Source organism: Cryptomeria japonica, chromosome 5 (assembly GCF_030272615.1).
Source record: "Cryptomeria japonica chromosome 5, Sugi_1.0, whole genome shotgun sequence".
NCBI classification, from domain to species: Eukaryota; Viridiplantae; Streptophyta; class Pinopsida; order Cupressales; family Cupressaceae; genus Cryptomeria; species Cryptomeria japonica.
In genome coordinates, this window is record NC_081409.1 from 497550497 (window position 1) to 497566919 (window position 16423).

General features: G+C 36.2%; 1 protein-coding gene across 2 annotated transcripts in view; it reads left to right on the top strand.

The window, feature by feature from the left end:
- The window catches only part of LOC131064891 (uncharacterized), a 158694-nt gene extending 143780 nt beyond the window's left edge, over positions 1-14914 (top strand). For both annotated transcript variants that reach the window (XM_057999218.1, XM_057999219.1), the window contains 2 exons: positions 14079-14158; positions 14499-14914. In XM_057999218.1, coding sequence (XP_057855201.1) covers positions 14079-14158; positions 14499-14607 — 189 coding nt within the window. In that variant the 3' untranslated portion in view covers positions 14608-14914. The remainder of the gene's footprint in view (positions 1-14078; positions 14159-14498) is intronic.
- Positions 14915-16423: the final 1509 nt, after the last annotated feature.

Genomic DNA, 16423 nt, shown 5'->3' on the forward strand with positions numbered 1-16423 from the left:
CTCAAAGTGATTAGATTGGACACACGAAGTAACTTCTGATTCAATTTCATTAGAAGTACTACTCATCTCCTTTACAACCATTGATTTGTTGGTGGATGCCCTGTACTCTTTAGGAGGTGAAAGAGAATTTTGATTGACATCCTTATCACTAAGCAACTTCACATAATCTGAATTATGATTCTTAGATTCAATCTCTACCATGTCATCCTCAATGCATGATCAGATGGCGTAAGATCAACCTCAAAATCCTTAGGAATCCATGTACTTAGTTCATTTGTTATAGAAGAACAAATGGAGAATCAACTAATTCTATTTCTTTAGAAGCATTGAAAACTATTTCCTCTCCTTTTATCTTTGGCTCCTTGAAATGTTTGGCAACTATATTCTGATTTTCTTGTAGTGCTTGATTATTTCTTGTTTTATGACTCGCAGTTGACATTCTCTTTACACTCTCTTTTAATTTACCTCCATTAGAGGGAGTACTCCTTCCTCAAAGTTGAAACTACCCGTCCTTCCTAGACTTATGTTTTAGTTTGTGAGTGTTGTCATTTTGTCAAACGGTTGGCACACATTTACCTAAGGACTGTTTTCAGAGTTTAGGCTGATTCTCGGTGTTTTGTGTGAATTGGAAGCCACAATGTTTGCTGATTGCTCTGATTAGATATAACAATTTACTATTATAGAGAAGCAAAGTAACATTGGCATGGTGAAGAAATTTTTAAAGAACATAACCCATTTATATATTCCTCATAAAATCAGACTGAGTCACCATTACAAATCACCATCGTATTGATATTTCCTTTCAATGAAGATAGTTACAGCAGTCCACATACCATTTCAAGTGCTCTTGCAGCATTTAACTTGTAACTTCACCCATGGCTTCCCTCTTGACTCCAGATGCAGCCTTCTTTGAACAGACTGGTTCGAAGGTTATAACCAAGCCAATTCTGCGTTGCAAGGAAATATAATAGCCTGAGAGCGGTGTGCTGTTCCCAGACTGCAGTCACAGTTTGGATGACTCCCTTGGAAAGTCGCAGCACCTGCAACACCTACAGGTCGATTCATGGACTGCCACGACCCACTTCCAGTTCTCTCAGACCCATACGATACCCTTTCCCTGAGACTCAGCAAGGAGTTAATGAACTACGAAATGAAAAATGGCCAGCATCTTAAACCACGCCCAGCAGTATTGTGGTGACAATCTTCAAAAACGAATCTGCATTACCCTTCCAGCTTGCATAGTCTTAACGCCAAATTCCCAGCTGAAATTATTCGCTCAATATTCAACCATTCGCATCTAATGTCCTCCTGTGTCATTCCCAGCTGCACAAAATATTTAGTTTTCCAATATTTCCCAGACCAGGTCTCTCACAGGTGTAGGAAATGTCACACTTGAGGGATTACATCCCCAAATGCTGAAAATAATTTCCAGAATTTCTCCAGAAATCACGAATTCCAGGATACACAATTTCCAAGATGTCACAACCAGCCATAAAAGCTCTTATTTATAACTCCATTTGGGCACGATTCCCAATGCACCGAGAATGTGGGATAAAATAATGTTATAATAAAATAATAATAACCCCTTATGTCTCTTCATTGAAAGGGAACTTTTATTTTTTCCCTTTAAACATTAATCCCAGCATTTAATAATCAATAAAGTTAAATATTTAAATTTAATTTTAGGATCTTTTAATTTAATAGCCCAAATAATTAATGGCTCGTTAAAATTTGCAAACCTGATGACGAATTAAGATCACCAAAATACTGACATTCAAAAATGCATCAAAAATTTCAAGTCACTGAGCCACAGCTAACTTACTATAAATAGTAAGTATCTGGAAACCTTGCAAAAACACCTCCGATTAGCCTGAAACTAAAAATGCCTAGGCCAAATCCATCACTGATCCCTGTAAAGTCCTAGTTAGCCCTCAGGACCAAGGCAAAACAGGCTAACGACACATCATCTGATAACTGGCTAAAATGGGGACATTACACAAAGGGTGCAAGAGACCTTTGGCCTAATTTGTCTTCAATAGACTTGATCTCTTGAATGTCTTCTTCAATCCCCGACTCTTGAGAAGAGTAAGAGTAGAATTAGAATCACAAAGGTCATTTCCTTGGACTTTTTCAATGCTGTGTTGTAGATTTTCCCGGACCGTCGAAGTATGACAAATCTAGTTTCCGATCTTTCTTCTTAGGTCAAGGTGAGGATCTTTATCTCTTTTAGGCAAGTACTTCATCCTTAGATCTATGCAGTCACTTAGAGGCATATCATGTTGTAATCCTCCATTAATCCAATCTCGTCGAAATTGAACTTGTAGATCAACTAACGTAGGTTCATTGCCTTCTTGACGTTCTACTCTAGATGGGAATGTCGGTGTTATTGACCTCGAACTTGTTGTAGGAATACGCTTATTTGGAGTTTTGATTGTTGATGGATTAATCTCCATTTCCTACATTGCCTCCTTTGTTGCCATTACGGTTGTTATTATTGTTTACTTGTGTTAGCAAGTCTAACAATTGAGCCAATCTCTTCTGAGCGTGTCTATGTTCTGCAATGGATTGATCTGTTTTATTATTGAGTTTGTTTCAATTCTGACACCAACCCTTGAGCTGTCCTCATCCTCTGCTCATCTGAAATGTTTTCCCTACAGTCTAGCAGGTTCATTAGCTCTGATACCACTTGTAATGTCCCCTTATGCATATGTTTAGGAATAAGGGAACAATTAACTAATAAATCAATTGCAAGAGACTTCTTTCTTATCAAAACACAAAATCCTTATGAATCTTATATTGCTGATAATAAATACCACTTAATAGAAGGACAATTGATGATCTGCTATTAACATATATCAGTTCTGAAACTTACAATTAATATCAATATACGATATTTTCAAATCTACAATATGCAACTCTAACTGATTGGATGAAGTATCTCTGCTGTCTCTGATTTAGCTTTGGGGATTATGGAATGGCAAATCTGCAATTATGGAGTGATCTCTGCAATTATGGTAATATTGATATGCTTGCTGATTCTTATCTAATCTATTAATGATGCTTGACCATCTTCGATGGAATCATTACACAGTGATAACATTTAATGGATGATTGTTGGACTATGTTACTCATCATCTCCATTATCTTTCCTTTGTATGATAGATGTTATAGGGATGATGCCGATATGGATTTGTACATGATCGATGCAGATGAGATCTTTATGAGTTTCTGTGTAACATCAATATTATGATCACAGCTTCAGTATGCATCATACTTCATGCTGTTTTGATGATGATGTTGGGATACCATCTTATGGACATATCAGGTGATGGATCTACTGTCAGTTATATTGATCATATTGGATCATTGTAATTGATGTTAGGGTCATGATCTATTTGTGTATAAGATGGGTTATCAGCAAGTTTATCATACTTGACTTCATGCGGGCTCAGTATGCTGTATGCTCTTAAAGCTTTCATCCGTTGATTATGAGAATGTGTGGATAGCATATCAAATCTCTTGTCTTCACTACTAGATCTTATTCTCTGTGCTCTACTTGAATCCTTGATAGTAAAATCATGAAGTCACATGAATAAGACGATTTTCCTCAATAAGGTCTTCATGCTACAATCTTCAGTGATATAATATACAACTACCTACTTGAATTTCATAAATACTATGTACAAACTTATCAAATTCTATTTCCTAACTGGTTGGAGGTGTTCAACGTCTGCCACGCTTGATCACATAAGTGTTTCATTGCTTTTTATTATTTAGGTTAAAGATGGGGACATCACTCTTGACTATCATGGATGGATGGACTGATATTAGATGTCAACCACTTATCAATTTTATAGTTACATCTACAGTTGACTTTTAACTGTTTAGAGCCATTGATTGTACAAGGAAGTGCAAGGATGCAAACTTCCAATTTCAGATCTTGAGATAGGCCATGGATGAGGTTGAGACTTCAAATGCTTTATTGGTGTGACCAAGTACATGTTTGTGGAGTAGTTGACATGTTGGTAGAGAGTGCTAACGAACACCTTTTTTCGAGTTCATGTTGTGTTCTCACCTAAAATATTGCACTAAACATGATGGGAAGATAGATTGGGTGAAGGTAATGAAGGTAGAAGCTAGAGATATACAAATGTTCATTTGCTTGAGGTAGATATGCTTGTTACTTAATCTTGTCAGAACGGATGCAAGAGGTTAAGGTGGCTCTACATTTAGTGATGGTAAATCTTGAGGGGGGTAGTTTTTTATAAGCTAGCACAACTGAAGGAAGATAGTGAAGCAAAAAATCCTTGATGATGATTGGTGTTCCACTTTGAGATAAATTACTATACTAAATCAGATTTTTTGTGCTTTTATTATATTTTAAATTTTTGATTTTAAAAAACAAAATCTGAGTCTTATTATTGTTTTTAATATTTTGTTTTTCATTAAGGCAAAACCAGGTTTTGAAGGGATCCGAAACCCTTTACAAGAAGATTATATAAAATGTAGCTTTAAAGCACAACAAAACAGAACAGATCAGAAAGACAACGGGACTGACAAAAACAAGACACATAGAGAGAACCCCAGCCCAACATCAGCAAAAAACCAGCAGACCGCCAGCAGAAGAACACAACAGCACCAACAGAAGAAACAACACTAACCCAGGTTCTTTAAAGTTTCAGCAGCTTCAGCTTTAAGTCGGTTCATCTTCTGGGCTGCTTCCCTCAACTCCAGGATATCCTGAGGCAAATTAGTAGTCTTCTTCGTACTTGCCCTTGTTCTCTTGCTCAGACCCGAAGTATCCTCACTACCCAAATCTTTTTCTTGGTCCAGGTCAACAAAAACCCTGTCCAGGTTAATATTTTGTTTGTAGATACATTGCAATGCCCCTTTTTTGAACGGAGTGGAATCAGCTGTACCCACAACCTATCTTCATTTTTTGTAGGTTGGAGGGAGGATTTGCAGGGAATAATTTAATAATAATTTAGTAAGTGTTCAAAAGTGTTTAAGTTTGAAAGGGACACTTAATTTATTATTATCTTGGACCAGAAAACAAATAAGAAATCATACAGTAATAATATTGAATATTCAAATAAAATAAGTAATTAATAATTAAAAAAGAAAGAGAGATGAATATTAAGGAAAAAGCATACAAGGAAAAATATTAGAGGAAAAACTTTCATTTTGCAAAATTTGGGAAGCCTGTTTGAGAACTTAGGTTCAACATTTTTCGTGAAGGATGAAAACCTTCTCAAGGTAATTGGGGATCAAGAGATAGAAACTCTTCTGATTCTCACGGTTGACTTCACTCATATGTCAAATTTGTGTTTCAAGCAAACAGACAGATTATACAGATATTATTGTTTTTAATAAATTTCGCCGTACCAGTTTTCAATTATTATAATTGTTGTCTGGTCACAGTGTTCAGCCATACTGTTTGGAAAATTAAAGAGGGTCGTACTATTTTAAGGGTCTGTAGAATTTTGGAGGCCGCATGTATTGTGGAAGACATAAACAAATTAATAAGTTGCTGAGCTGCCACACCTTTTGAAAGGGGTAAAAGTTAAATGGGATGAGAATCACATTCCTCCTAAGCATTTCGTGGGCCAGCCGTACCACTTAATCAACAAATGGAATCTACAGAAGAATCATAGGTTTTATTTTGACAGCTACAGATTTGAATGTTATAAATTTATTAAGTGTGTTTTTTGTGATAGCAACACTATCGCTTTCTAGCTGCTAGCTTCAAGGAAGATTTTAAATAAATATTAATTACCAACTCTTAAACATCCTCTAATCCAATCGCAGTAATTGAGCATGATAAAGTTTGTTGAATGAGCCACTATGGAAGTTTTGATTGTGTTTCTTTAAAGCAGCACACCACCCTTTTCAAGTAAGTTAGGTTTCGTAGGGAAAATATGATGCAGCGTTCAGGAAGTTATATTTATTTTATATTGGCTAGCTTAGTTTACACGATAAGTAGAAGAGACAACCAAAGGAAATCGCAGGAACAACTCTTGCGCCTGTGAAGAGGAATTTCAAGAAATTTTCATTTGGTTTTTGTGACTAGCGCACTAAATCAAACCAGCCAATAAGGAGGCGATTGCGTATCATTTGTGGGAGTTTAAAGCAAATAGGAGTTATCTGGTCAGTGTTGCAGGAAGAGAAGATTGACAAGGAATTAAATCAACGCAGGAATAACATGTTCTAGTTATTATTTTATCATTATTTAAATTCAATTACTTGTTCATTGTTATGCTGTGATCATACCAGTATTTATTGTTGTTGGAAATTGAAAAAAATAAAAATAAAAAAAAATTATTACAGGTAATATTTGTTATTTAATTTCTCCAAATTAGGAAAAAAAGGAACATTATAATTCGAGAACTTTCAAAAAATTGTGAAAAGGAATATTTCACCCTTTCATATCATTCATTGTGCATGCGATTATGTCTACAGATATACTCTCCTCCAATCTAGGGGAATTTTTTGAGACTTCTGACAATATGCTTTTGTAGATGGAGCAAGCTATTCATAGTAGGGACCTTGATTTGAGACTATATGAGGAGCATATTAGATCGATTTGACAATGGAACACTGTTTTCTTTATTAAGCTTATGCTCTTAATTCTTAATGGTATGCACCAAAGTTTTGGAGAGTGCCCACTTTTGATGATGAAAGGGTGAAAGGGTTGATGAAGGTTCTTCAAAAGGTGCATAGTATTGAGAAGACGACTTTACTTCGACAAGAATGGATTGGCTTTGTCAATCTCTGGAGTTCAATATTCAACAAACTAGAGGCTAAGACAAATGGGGTACATAAACTCAAAATGACCCTTTTGATTGTTGAACATGTCCTAGTAAGGATGTCATGGAGTTGAGGATGCTTGCCAGTCTCCTAATTTTGCATGTTGCTACTTCATCTGCTATAGAGAGGATTTGGTCTACATACAACTTCATTTATTTTATAAAGAGGAATAGACTTACCTTTTGACACTTAGAGAAGTTGGTGGCTGCACATAGTGTCTTGCAACTATGATTGATAAACTCTTAGGTATCCCCAAAGTTTAGTTGCACATTGGGATGTTGATCTCGAAGATGTTGATGAGGAGACATTCGAGGGGTTGGTTGGGTACCATTAGATGAGGAAGTTCCTCATGTTGGGAGTGATTTAGATTTAGACTTCAATTCTGATCTAGTGTTACATGATGAATATTAGGTGCAGTGGTAGATTTACTATGTTCTTGTCATTTTGTAGTTCTAACTTGTAGCCTTTGGACTTTTTATTGTAATTTATATATACTATATATGCACATTGACAATGAATAGCAATGAAGTATTGTTAATGTGTGTTGACTCATGTAAATTCTCAATTCAGCTCTAATGATGTATATGATGAATACCTTATATATGAATAATTGAAATTACTTGTGTGTTTAGAATTTTTCCTATTTTTTTAATTGACATCCCCTGAAAAAATGCCTCTTGTTCCCTGCTGTCCCAGAAACATTTCCTACTGTCCCTTGTGGTGCTTCTCCTGGAATCTCTGTTGAACACATCCACAATCCCCATACAAGAATTTATATCTTCCTCAAATCTCATAGTAGATAGAGAAATTGATGAGTACACCCAAGTTTCCAATTCGTAAATACAGATCTTATTGCTTTGTGGGATGCTAAACTTTAGAATCATGTGTAGTGAGAAACGAAAATCGCCAAAAATCGCCCAAACTCGGCGAGTCCGAGTCCGAGTCACCCCCCATAAGTCTAGCAAACTCAGACTCGGACTCGGCCGAGTCTGGGGTCCAAACTCGTCTGGACTCGGCCAGACTCGGCCAGACTTAGCCAGACATAGACTGGGGTCCAAAATCTTTAAAAATCTCTAAATTTCTTGAGTTTTTCACTTTCCTGAGTCCAGCCGAGTCTGAAGCGAGTCTGACTCCGAGTCCCTTGCCGAGTCCAAGTCGAGTCCGAGTCCCGTTTCTTTGGGACTCACCATTGATGTGTCTAAGGGCAGCACGAAGAAGGCTTGGGCCAAGTAGAGTCTAGAGACTAACCCTTAGAGGAATGATTATACTATTTGCCAAAGAGATAACTACTCATAAATGCTGATTATCTCTAGAAGGATGATGAAAAGGTTAGTCAAGGATAAGATGTTGGGGATCTAATAAGGTGACTCCATCTTGAAAGAACATTTGTGACAACATTACTGTAGTGTATCTCGACACTCTTGCTACTTGTTGATGTGTTTTTTATACACATGCGAACACAAAATAAAATACCAAGGTATCTTATCCTCTCTTGAACAAAGTTTCCTCAAATGCTGAAGATTTCGCCCAAGGATCAATCGAGGCAAATCCAAGGTTCTGGTATGTAGATTCTCTGTGTGTGGATAAGCTCTATTGCTAAGTTACCGGTTCAGGTTCGGATTCGGCAAACAAAAAAAAATCCTTGGGTACGGGTACGGGTACGGGTTCGTCTGTACATATATATATATATTTTAATTATATATACATACCCATATATTATATATATGTTCAATATATACAATCCATACAAAAATAAAATATGCAATGTGACTTTCCATACATAAATGATAAATGATAAATTGCCAATGCCAATAAATATTCATATATCGCAAATGTAATCAGTAAACTAATAACTAAAGTCTAATATCATATTCATAATTTGCAAAAAAGATAATATTCAAGTTTCAAGTCTTTTTTAAAAAGTCATAAAGGGGCGAATTAGAGTTTTATTATAAAAAAACTATTTTAAAAAGTCTTTTTTTATTGTTTTTTATTGTTTTTTTGACCCATGGGCCCCATTTTTGGGAAACCACGGGCGTGGGTTCACGCGGGTCCTCCTGGGTTCGACCTGGGTTCCAGCCGAGTCCTTCCCAGGTGGTCGGGTTCCCTGTGGGTCCTGCGACGCAGGACCCATAGAGAACCCAAGGAGGCAGGACCCATAGGGAACCCAAGGAGGACTCGAGAGGAACCCAAGGAGAACCAGGACCGGGCAAGAACCAAGACTCGGACCCAGGCCAAAAGGGGAAGAACCGGTATCTTAGCTCTGTTGGTGTGATGTGATTATGCTGGAATCACAAGGGGGACTTACATTCAAATGCCTGAGCATCCGATTTGCTGGAACTCAAGTCCTATCTACTGGCTGGAAGATAAAAAAACATCAAAAGATATAGGGCTCAGAAAGTCTACTCTAAGACCTAGAATGCGAGAAGATGGATGAATGACTAGGTGGAGTCCTACTGGGCTGGGTCTCACCATTAGGTTGAACAATCCAACACCAACTCAGTGCGATCTTCTAAGGAATGCTTCGAATATGTTCAAATCGTACACTATCAGACACTGAACACCATTCAAGTTAATGCATGAAAAATAGACGCGTAAGGACTTGAAGTTAAGCTCATTCTATGCCAGTTGACCACGCAGGGCGCACTTACAATCAGCAAGAGGCTAGTGGTTTGGACTAGGCGGATTCCACGCGAGTGCATTCAATAACTTCCTTCATTCAATCTAATTGACCGCCATGTAAAATGAAGATTCAACAAGAGACCATGCGTATTGCAAAGTAACACCACATTTCACCATATCTTCAATGGAAATGGAGTTATTTACAATCAAAGCAACAATTTCTTGCCTTCTCTTCCTAATCTACTATAATTGATATTCTATTCACTATTCTAGCTACTAACTCTTAGCTATTCTAACCTCTATTAACCAACTATTAACCTTTACAAAGGAAGAACTAGAGCTTTATATAAAGAGCTCTTTACAATTCAATGGCTCTGATCAATTTACAATCAACAGCTAGGATTACAAGATGGAAACCCTAATTAGGGTTTGTTATAACAAACTTCCTTAGCCAATGAGAAAATTACATTGAATGAGTGTGGACCAATAGGAAGCAGGGGTAGGTACACCGAAGTTTGTGCCATCACCGGTGAGTTAGGTACATTGAATCTGGACACACTGAGGTGGAGCTATCTGATTGGAGGAATAGTGATTGGGACGCCACCTTGCCTGCATTTATGCTTGGTTGATCTTCTTCTGTCCATGATGTGATGAATGATATATCTCCATGACTCCCATGTGTTTGATGAATCCTTCTTCTTTATCAAGTCTTTCCTTCTCCTTTGGTAGCTCATATCGTTTTGAAGTTATATAAGATCCTTCTTCCGATATCTTGTGGCTTCTCCATATGGTAGAATGAAGTCTGTGAGGATAGCTTGGAACTCCTTGAACACTTGAAATCTCCCAATGCTTTTCTCGAACACTTGAAGTCCTCCTCCATGCATTTGAAGTGTCCTTGACGATGATGGGATTGGAATAGGTCGCCCTTGTCCTTGCCTGATCTTCCTCCATCTGCAAAACAAACCAAAAGATGATTAAGTATACATGATATATTTATCTTAACATGGCATTTCTTACCTTAAATCATCAACAAGAAGACATTAAAATGAAATTCGCTCAGGATCCTCTCTAGGGATAGGCCCTATAGGAATTTTGCTCTGGACCTTTTGGAAGGGTGAGGAGCGATTTTTGCATTTTGCTCAATTAGACCTCATTTTCAACATATCACAATCTTGGACTTAACCTTCAAACCTCCTCCCATCATGATCACACAATTAGCCTCTTGCCTAGCTCAAACAAGGAGAAAAACAGGGAGTTCAAAGGATTTCGCTATGGACCCTTTGGAAGGTTCAGGAGTGAAATTCATAATTAAGACACAATTCCATCCCTTCCTTGCTCCAAATTGCTTCTCGAGGCAAGTATATAATAATCTACTCTTCACCAATGCCTTAGGAATCCATATCTTGATCACAAACATGAGCAAATTAGATGTTTTTGAGAATTTCGCTCTGGACCCTTTGGAAGGGTCAGGAGCAAAATTCAAGTTTTTGGACAAAATCCTTCATTTCTCTAACTCCAATCCACCTTGCAAGGCAAAAATACACCAATCTACCCTCAACCACGCCATAGGAACTAAGGTTTTGACCTCACACAAGGAGAAAATAGGTGTTTTGAGGAATTTTGCTCTAGACCCTTTGGAAGGGTCAGGAGCAAAATTTGTGTTTTAGCTAAAATCCTTCATCTCCTTTACTTTCAATCACTTCAAAAGGCAAGAATATATCCATCCACTCCCAACTATGTCCAAGGAACAAAGATTTTGGTCTAAACAAGGAAGAAAATAATGCTTATGGGAAATTTCGCTCTGGACCCTTTGGAAGGGTCAGGAGTGAAATTCATGATTTGGGTTGATTCCACACTTCTTCTCTCCTCAACTCACTTCAAACTTGATTTATCCAATTTCTTCTCACCACAATCAAGTCAATTTTCCATCCATTTAACTCAAAATAAGGTCTTTTTAATGCATTAGGCAAAAAAGAGAGTCAAGTTGAGGATTTCGCTCTGGACCCTTTGGAAGGGTCAGGAGCGAAATTTGTCTTTTGGGTTGATTTTCACCACTTTATTGCCTCAAACTACCTTTCAAAGACAAGTATACATCAAAACCTTTCCAACCATGCCTTAGAAGTCAAAGTCTTGGTCATAACAAGGAGCAAATAGGGGTTATGGGAAATTTCGCTTTGGACCCTTTGGAAGGGTCAGGAGCGAAATTTGTCTTTGAGCACATTTCACACCTCCTTTCTCCTTTCCTTCCCTTGGATATAACTTCTCAAGCCTTCTCCTATCATCATCAAGTCAACTTGCTCTCAAATTGGCGTTTACTTCAAGGTCTTAGTGAGGAAATAAGGTTAAGGTCATTCAAGAATTTCGCTTTGGACCCTTTGGAAGGGTCAAGAGCGAAATTCACATTTAGGCTCAAATCTTGACTTCATCTCCCACATTTCCTTATCCAAACAAGTACTTTGCCTTAAATAATGCTTGGGACGAGGATTGGTTCATGGTTTTGGGCAAGGTAGAATGTCTTATGGAGGAATTCGCTCTGAACCCTTTGTGAGGGTCAGGAGCGAAATTTCTCCTCTAGGCTCAATTCATCCTCTTTTCCACTTGGCTTCGCCTTAGACTCAATCCTTGATGCATTTCCTTCCATAGTCATGCAAATTTACCCAACTATCCAATGATTTAGGTGAAATCTTAGGTCCTTTGGGAAATTTCACTATGGACCCTTTGGAAGGGTCAGGAGCGAATTTGCTCTTTTAGGCTCAATTCTTCGTCATTTTCACTCATCTTGCTTTAGACTTGTTCTCTTTGAAACCTTTCCTTGCCATGTATGACCACCATTCGATGTCCCTAGTTTAGAAATAAGCTATTTGGGGAATTTCGCTCTGGACCCTCTGGAAGGGTCAGGAGCTTGAAAAAATTTCGCTTTGGACCCTTTGGAAGGGTCAGGAGCAAAATTTGCAATTATGCTCAAATTCCTTACTTTTCATCACTTCACTTTGTTTCACACCTCAATACTCTCTCACCTACGCCATAAGGACAAGGTTTATGTAAGACCAAGAAGGGAGATATAAGGGAATTCGCTCTGGACCCTTTGGAAGGGTTTGGAGCGAAATTTGACATGTTAGTCTCTCTGTCAGGATTCATATATGGAATATAACATTTAAGTATAAGTACTTATACTTTAAGTTATATTCCATATTTATTGTCAAGATGTTTGAGAGTAGTTTCGGACCTCCAGGAGTTATAATGCAAAATCTAGTTTTTGGAGGATTCTTCAATTTTCCAGACTTAGTCAAATTTCAGGATCAGGATGACATTCCAGACCTAGCCAAATTTCAGGACATTTGAGGATCAGGATGACATTCCAGACTCCTTAAGGCGAATTCGCTTTGTCCTTGATGTAAGGGATGGGACCTAGGAGGACATTATGCATTCAACCAAGGTTTGATTTAGCAACTTGAAGTGCGATCAGATAGTACACAAAAAACACCCTAGGAATGATCTAAATAACCCCTAATCACTCAATTGACCTGACCTGACTCAAGAAGAGCCTGCTATCCTAATGAGCCCCCTGACAACCCTTCAATGCAAAGACTAATAGCCAAGACCAGGCAACCAAGCAAACTAAACTAACCCTAGAAAGCAAAAAGGTAGGGGTCCCCATTTGCAATGGGGCGATGTGTGAATACGTCACAACACTACTTTAAATGTAGTGTAAGAAGGATGTAATCAATTGGATAGTCCTCTATGAATCCTAGTGACTTAAAACTGGAGGTTTATCTCTATGGGAAACCAAACCAAGCATGTCTGAGACATTAAACTCTTAAAACATTTGAAGAGGCATAATAGCTCACCAGAATCCCATACAATGTTGAGCATATGAAAATAATTTTAGGTATCACTTCAAGAGAGTCAATAACACAAGGTTGAAATTTTTGATCCTTTTTTTCTTATGTAAACATCAAATTTATTGCTTTCATGTACTCAAATCATATAAATATACAATTGGTACATCAAAAAACCTGTTGGAGTTTTGCAATGTTAACTGTTAAGTACATGGGTTTCTTGTTCATTTGGCAATAAGTACATGGGTTTCTTGTTTATTTGGCAATATGGGGCCTTAGTATAGGCTAGATTCGATATCTTCTTCAGAGATGCATACCAGTTGTTAATAGTTGGTTTATTTCACCTCGTTGCTTGAAATTGTTCTTAGTAATATGCAGTAAGTTGTAAGTGGTAGCTTTTGGATGAATGACAAACAGAGTATTGTGGCAGTCTGTGATTTTTCTTGTGCATCGTTCAAAATCTTGGAGTGCACCATTTATTTTGCTAAGTTCCATTTTTTAATTTTTGTGGACTTGTTCCAAATCTAGAAGTTTCAGGGAGAAAATCTAACCTCTACGATATGCTTGAAATGATTAGTTTCTGAAGCGATTTCTGTTAATAACTGCTGATAGAATGATATATATACATAGATTATGACTATCATGCATAGAAATATGTACATTTTTTGCTTGGTATCTGGTGCATCTGGAAAGAATTATACAGGATATTCTTAAATGTTATTGTTTTGACATCTAGCAGAAATCGAGAGCTGCTAGTTTTTCTATCTAATTTGCCTCTGAAGTCTTATACTCAAAACATATTTCATGCAGCTGGAAGGACCCATGGGAAACATATCTGAACATCAATTATTACAAATGCATGTGAGGAATGCCAAAAAAATTCGTGCAAGGTATAGTGACTTGTCTGCAGCTTTCTCCAGGGTCAAAGATGTGTATCATTGTCTAGTCAAATATGTTGACCAGTTTCTATAGAAAATAATTTCACATTTGTGAGTATTTGAAAAGCTTTGGGTTTTGTTCCAATATGAGGATGCCTGTGTCTTGTTGAATGACTGTTAATATTTTCAAACATATTCGTTGTCTTAGTTCTTAGATTCTTCTATGTAAACATTAACTGGAATCTGGATCTTGTTCATTCCTAATGTACTTTTGGAATAGTCCTAATCCTTTGTTCAAACTATTCTGTTGGCCAATGCAAATAATAAGTATTGTTCTTTGGCATTTGTGCAGGTTGAGAAATGAACGGAAGCAACGCATAGGACGGTTTAAGCAGAGACTAGCTTTGCTGCTGCCTTCATCTATGGAGCAAAACAAAAACGACTCAGCAGTTGCCATTTAGTCAGATGCCTTCTAGCTTCACTTGATGCAGTTTCCTTCCGAAGAATGTTTCAAGAGTCAAAATATCTATGCAATGCTGGCAATCACGGTTCAGGTTCTGAGGGGACGAATGGCTGCTATAATTGATCTTATACTTGCATTTACAAGAAAGAGGGTTATTTTATGATATTTTCTCATCAAAGGTAAAATTTTTGTAAACAAATGACTAACCTAGTGGAGTTCCTAATATGTCAGCTAAATATTAGTGATTTTTTAATGGCTAACATTTATCAATTGGTTAATAAATGAAATTGGGGATTTAAAATTTAGCTACAAATTTATATTTTAGTCCTAGTTAAATCATAAGAATGTTTATTTTATTAAATTTTTGAACAAAAAAAATTGGCACAATATTCGATACCTAATTAGATCATATTCTCCTAAATTTAAAAGTAATAGTAAAAAATGACAAATATATAATTATTGATTACTTTAAAGATCATATCACTAAGTATTTATCACTGTTATTGATTTTATTTATAATATAATGGCTAGGGTTGTATTACATGGATTACACTAGTCCAAAATTGTATTTGAGTCCTTGAAGATTTATAATCTAATGGTTGAGGTTAAATTACATGGGCCAAAATGTTCTCATAAAACATTAATGCCTTAGGGTCTGAAATATAAAAATAAAATAAAATCAATTAGGGTAATTTTTTTTTATGGTTGATTTTGAATATTCAATATTTAATTTAAAATATTAAAAAATTAAAGAATTATATATGTAGGGCATTATACTTTAAGACCTAGGCCTTTATTTTTTCATAGGGATTTTATTTTTTTTAAAATGAAGGGTTCACCAAGGTAATTAATGTATTTGCATGTTTTTTTTACCAAGATTTGCTAAATTTTTTAACAAATTTCTAGTGATTTAAAAAAGTTAGTAAAACTAATTTTTTTTTGAAAAGAAATATTTGTCAATAGAAATTAATATTTGTTTTAAAATCAAAGATTTTTCATGAATTTTATGGGAAGGGTGGTTTCTTAAAATTACCACCGTAAAATGTGATAGAAAAAACAAGATATTTGAAATTATGATACACGTAGGAATCAAGTGACAACTAGAAGGGTTGTATTAAGACATATACTTAAAGAAAACATAAAAACCTTGTAGACATTAGAATCATATATCTCCAATGTAGATTAGAAGGCCTCTTGTACCAAAAGGTTGACTTATGGAATTTCTTACATTCTTTTGAGTTTTCTCACATAACATGACACATTAAATCTTTTGGAAACCAATATTCATTTTTAATTTCAAACTCCTAACATAGGTGGATAAGATATGAGATAAAGGATAAGATTTTTACAATATTATTTACAATAAATCTATTTTTTATATATTTATATTACATTATTTAGCTTTTCATTCATTTGAAAGGTCTCATATAATGGTTGCAAGAACATAGATTGATTAATTATTTCAATATTAAATAGATTGATTAATTATTTCAATATTCACATGCATCTGTTGTATTGTTGTGTGCTAGTGGAAGGGGTTTTTGAGCAAGTATTTATCCATTTTGAGGTTCCAAGTTTTAGAACATGGGTGAATTTGCATATAGAATTGTGAATTTACTTTTCCACTATTACCAAAAGATGTAGTATAAGCAAGTAATTGAAATTACAAGAGCAATTGTACAAGAGTAGAGAAATGTTGCTTTTGTTTTTTAGGTAGTCTTCAACACAATGCTACTAGTATAGAGATGACATATTATAATATCAATGCCTTAACAACAAAAGTTTTGGATTGTTGTCATTGATGATTGTGGGCA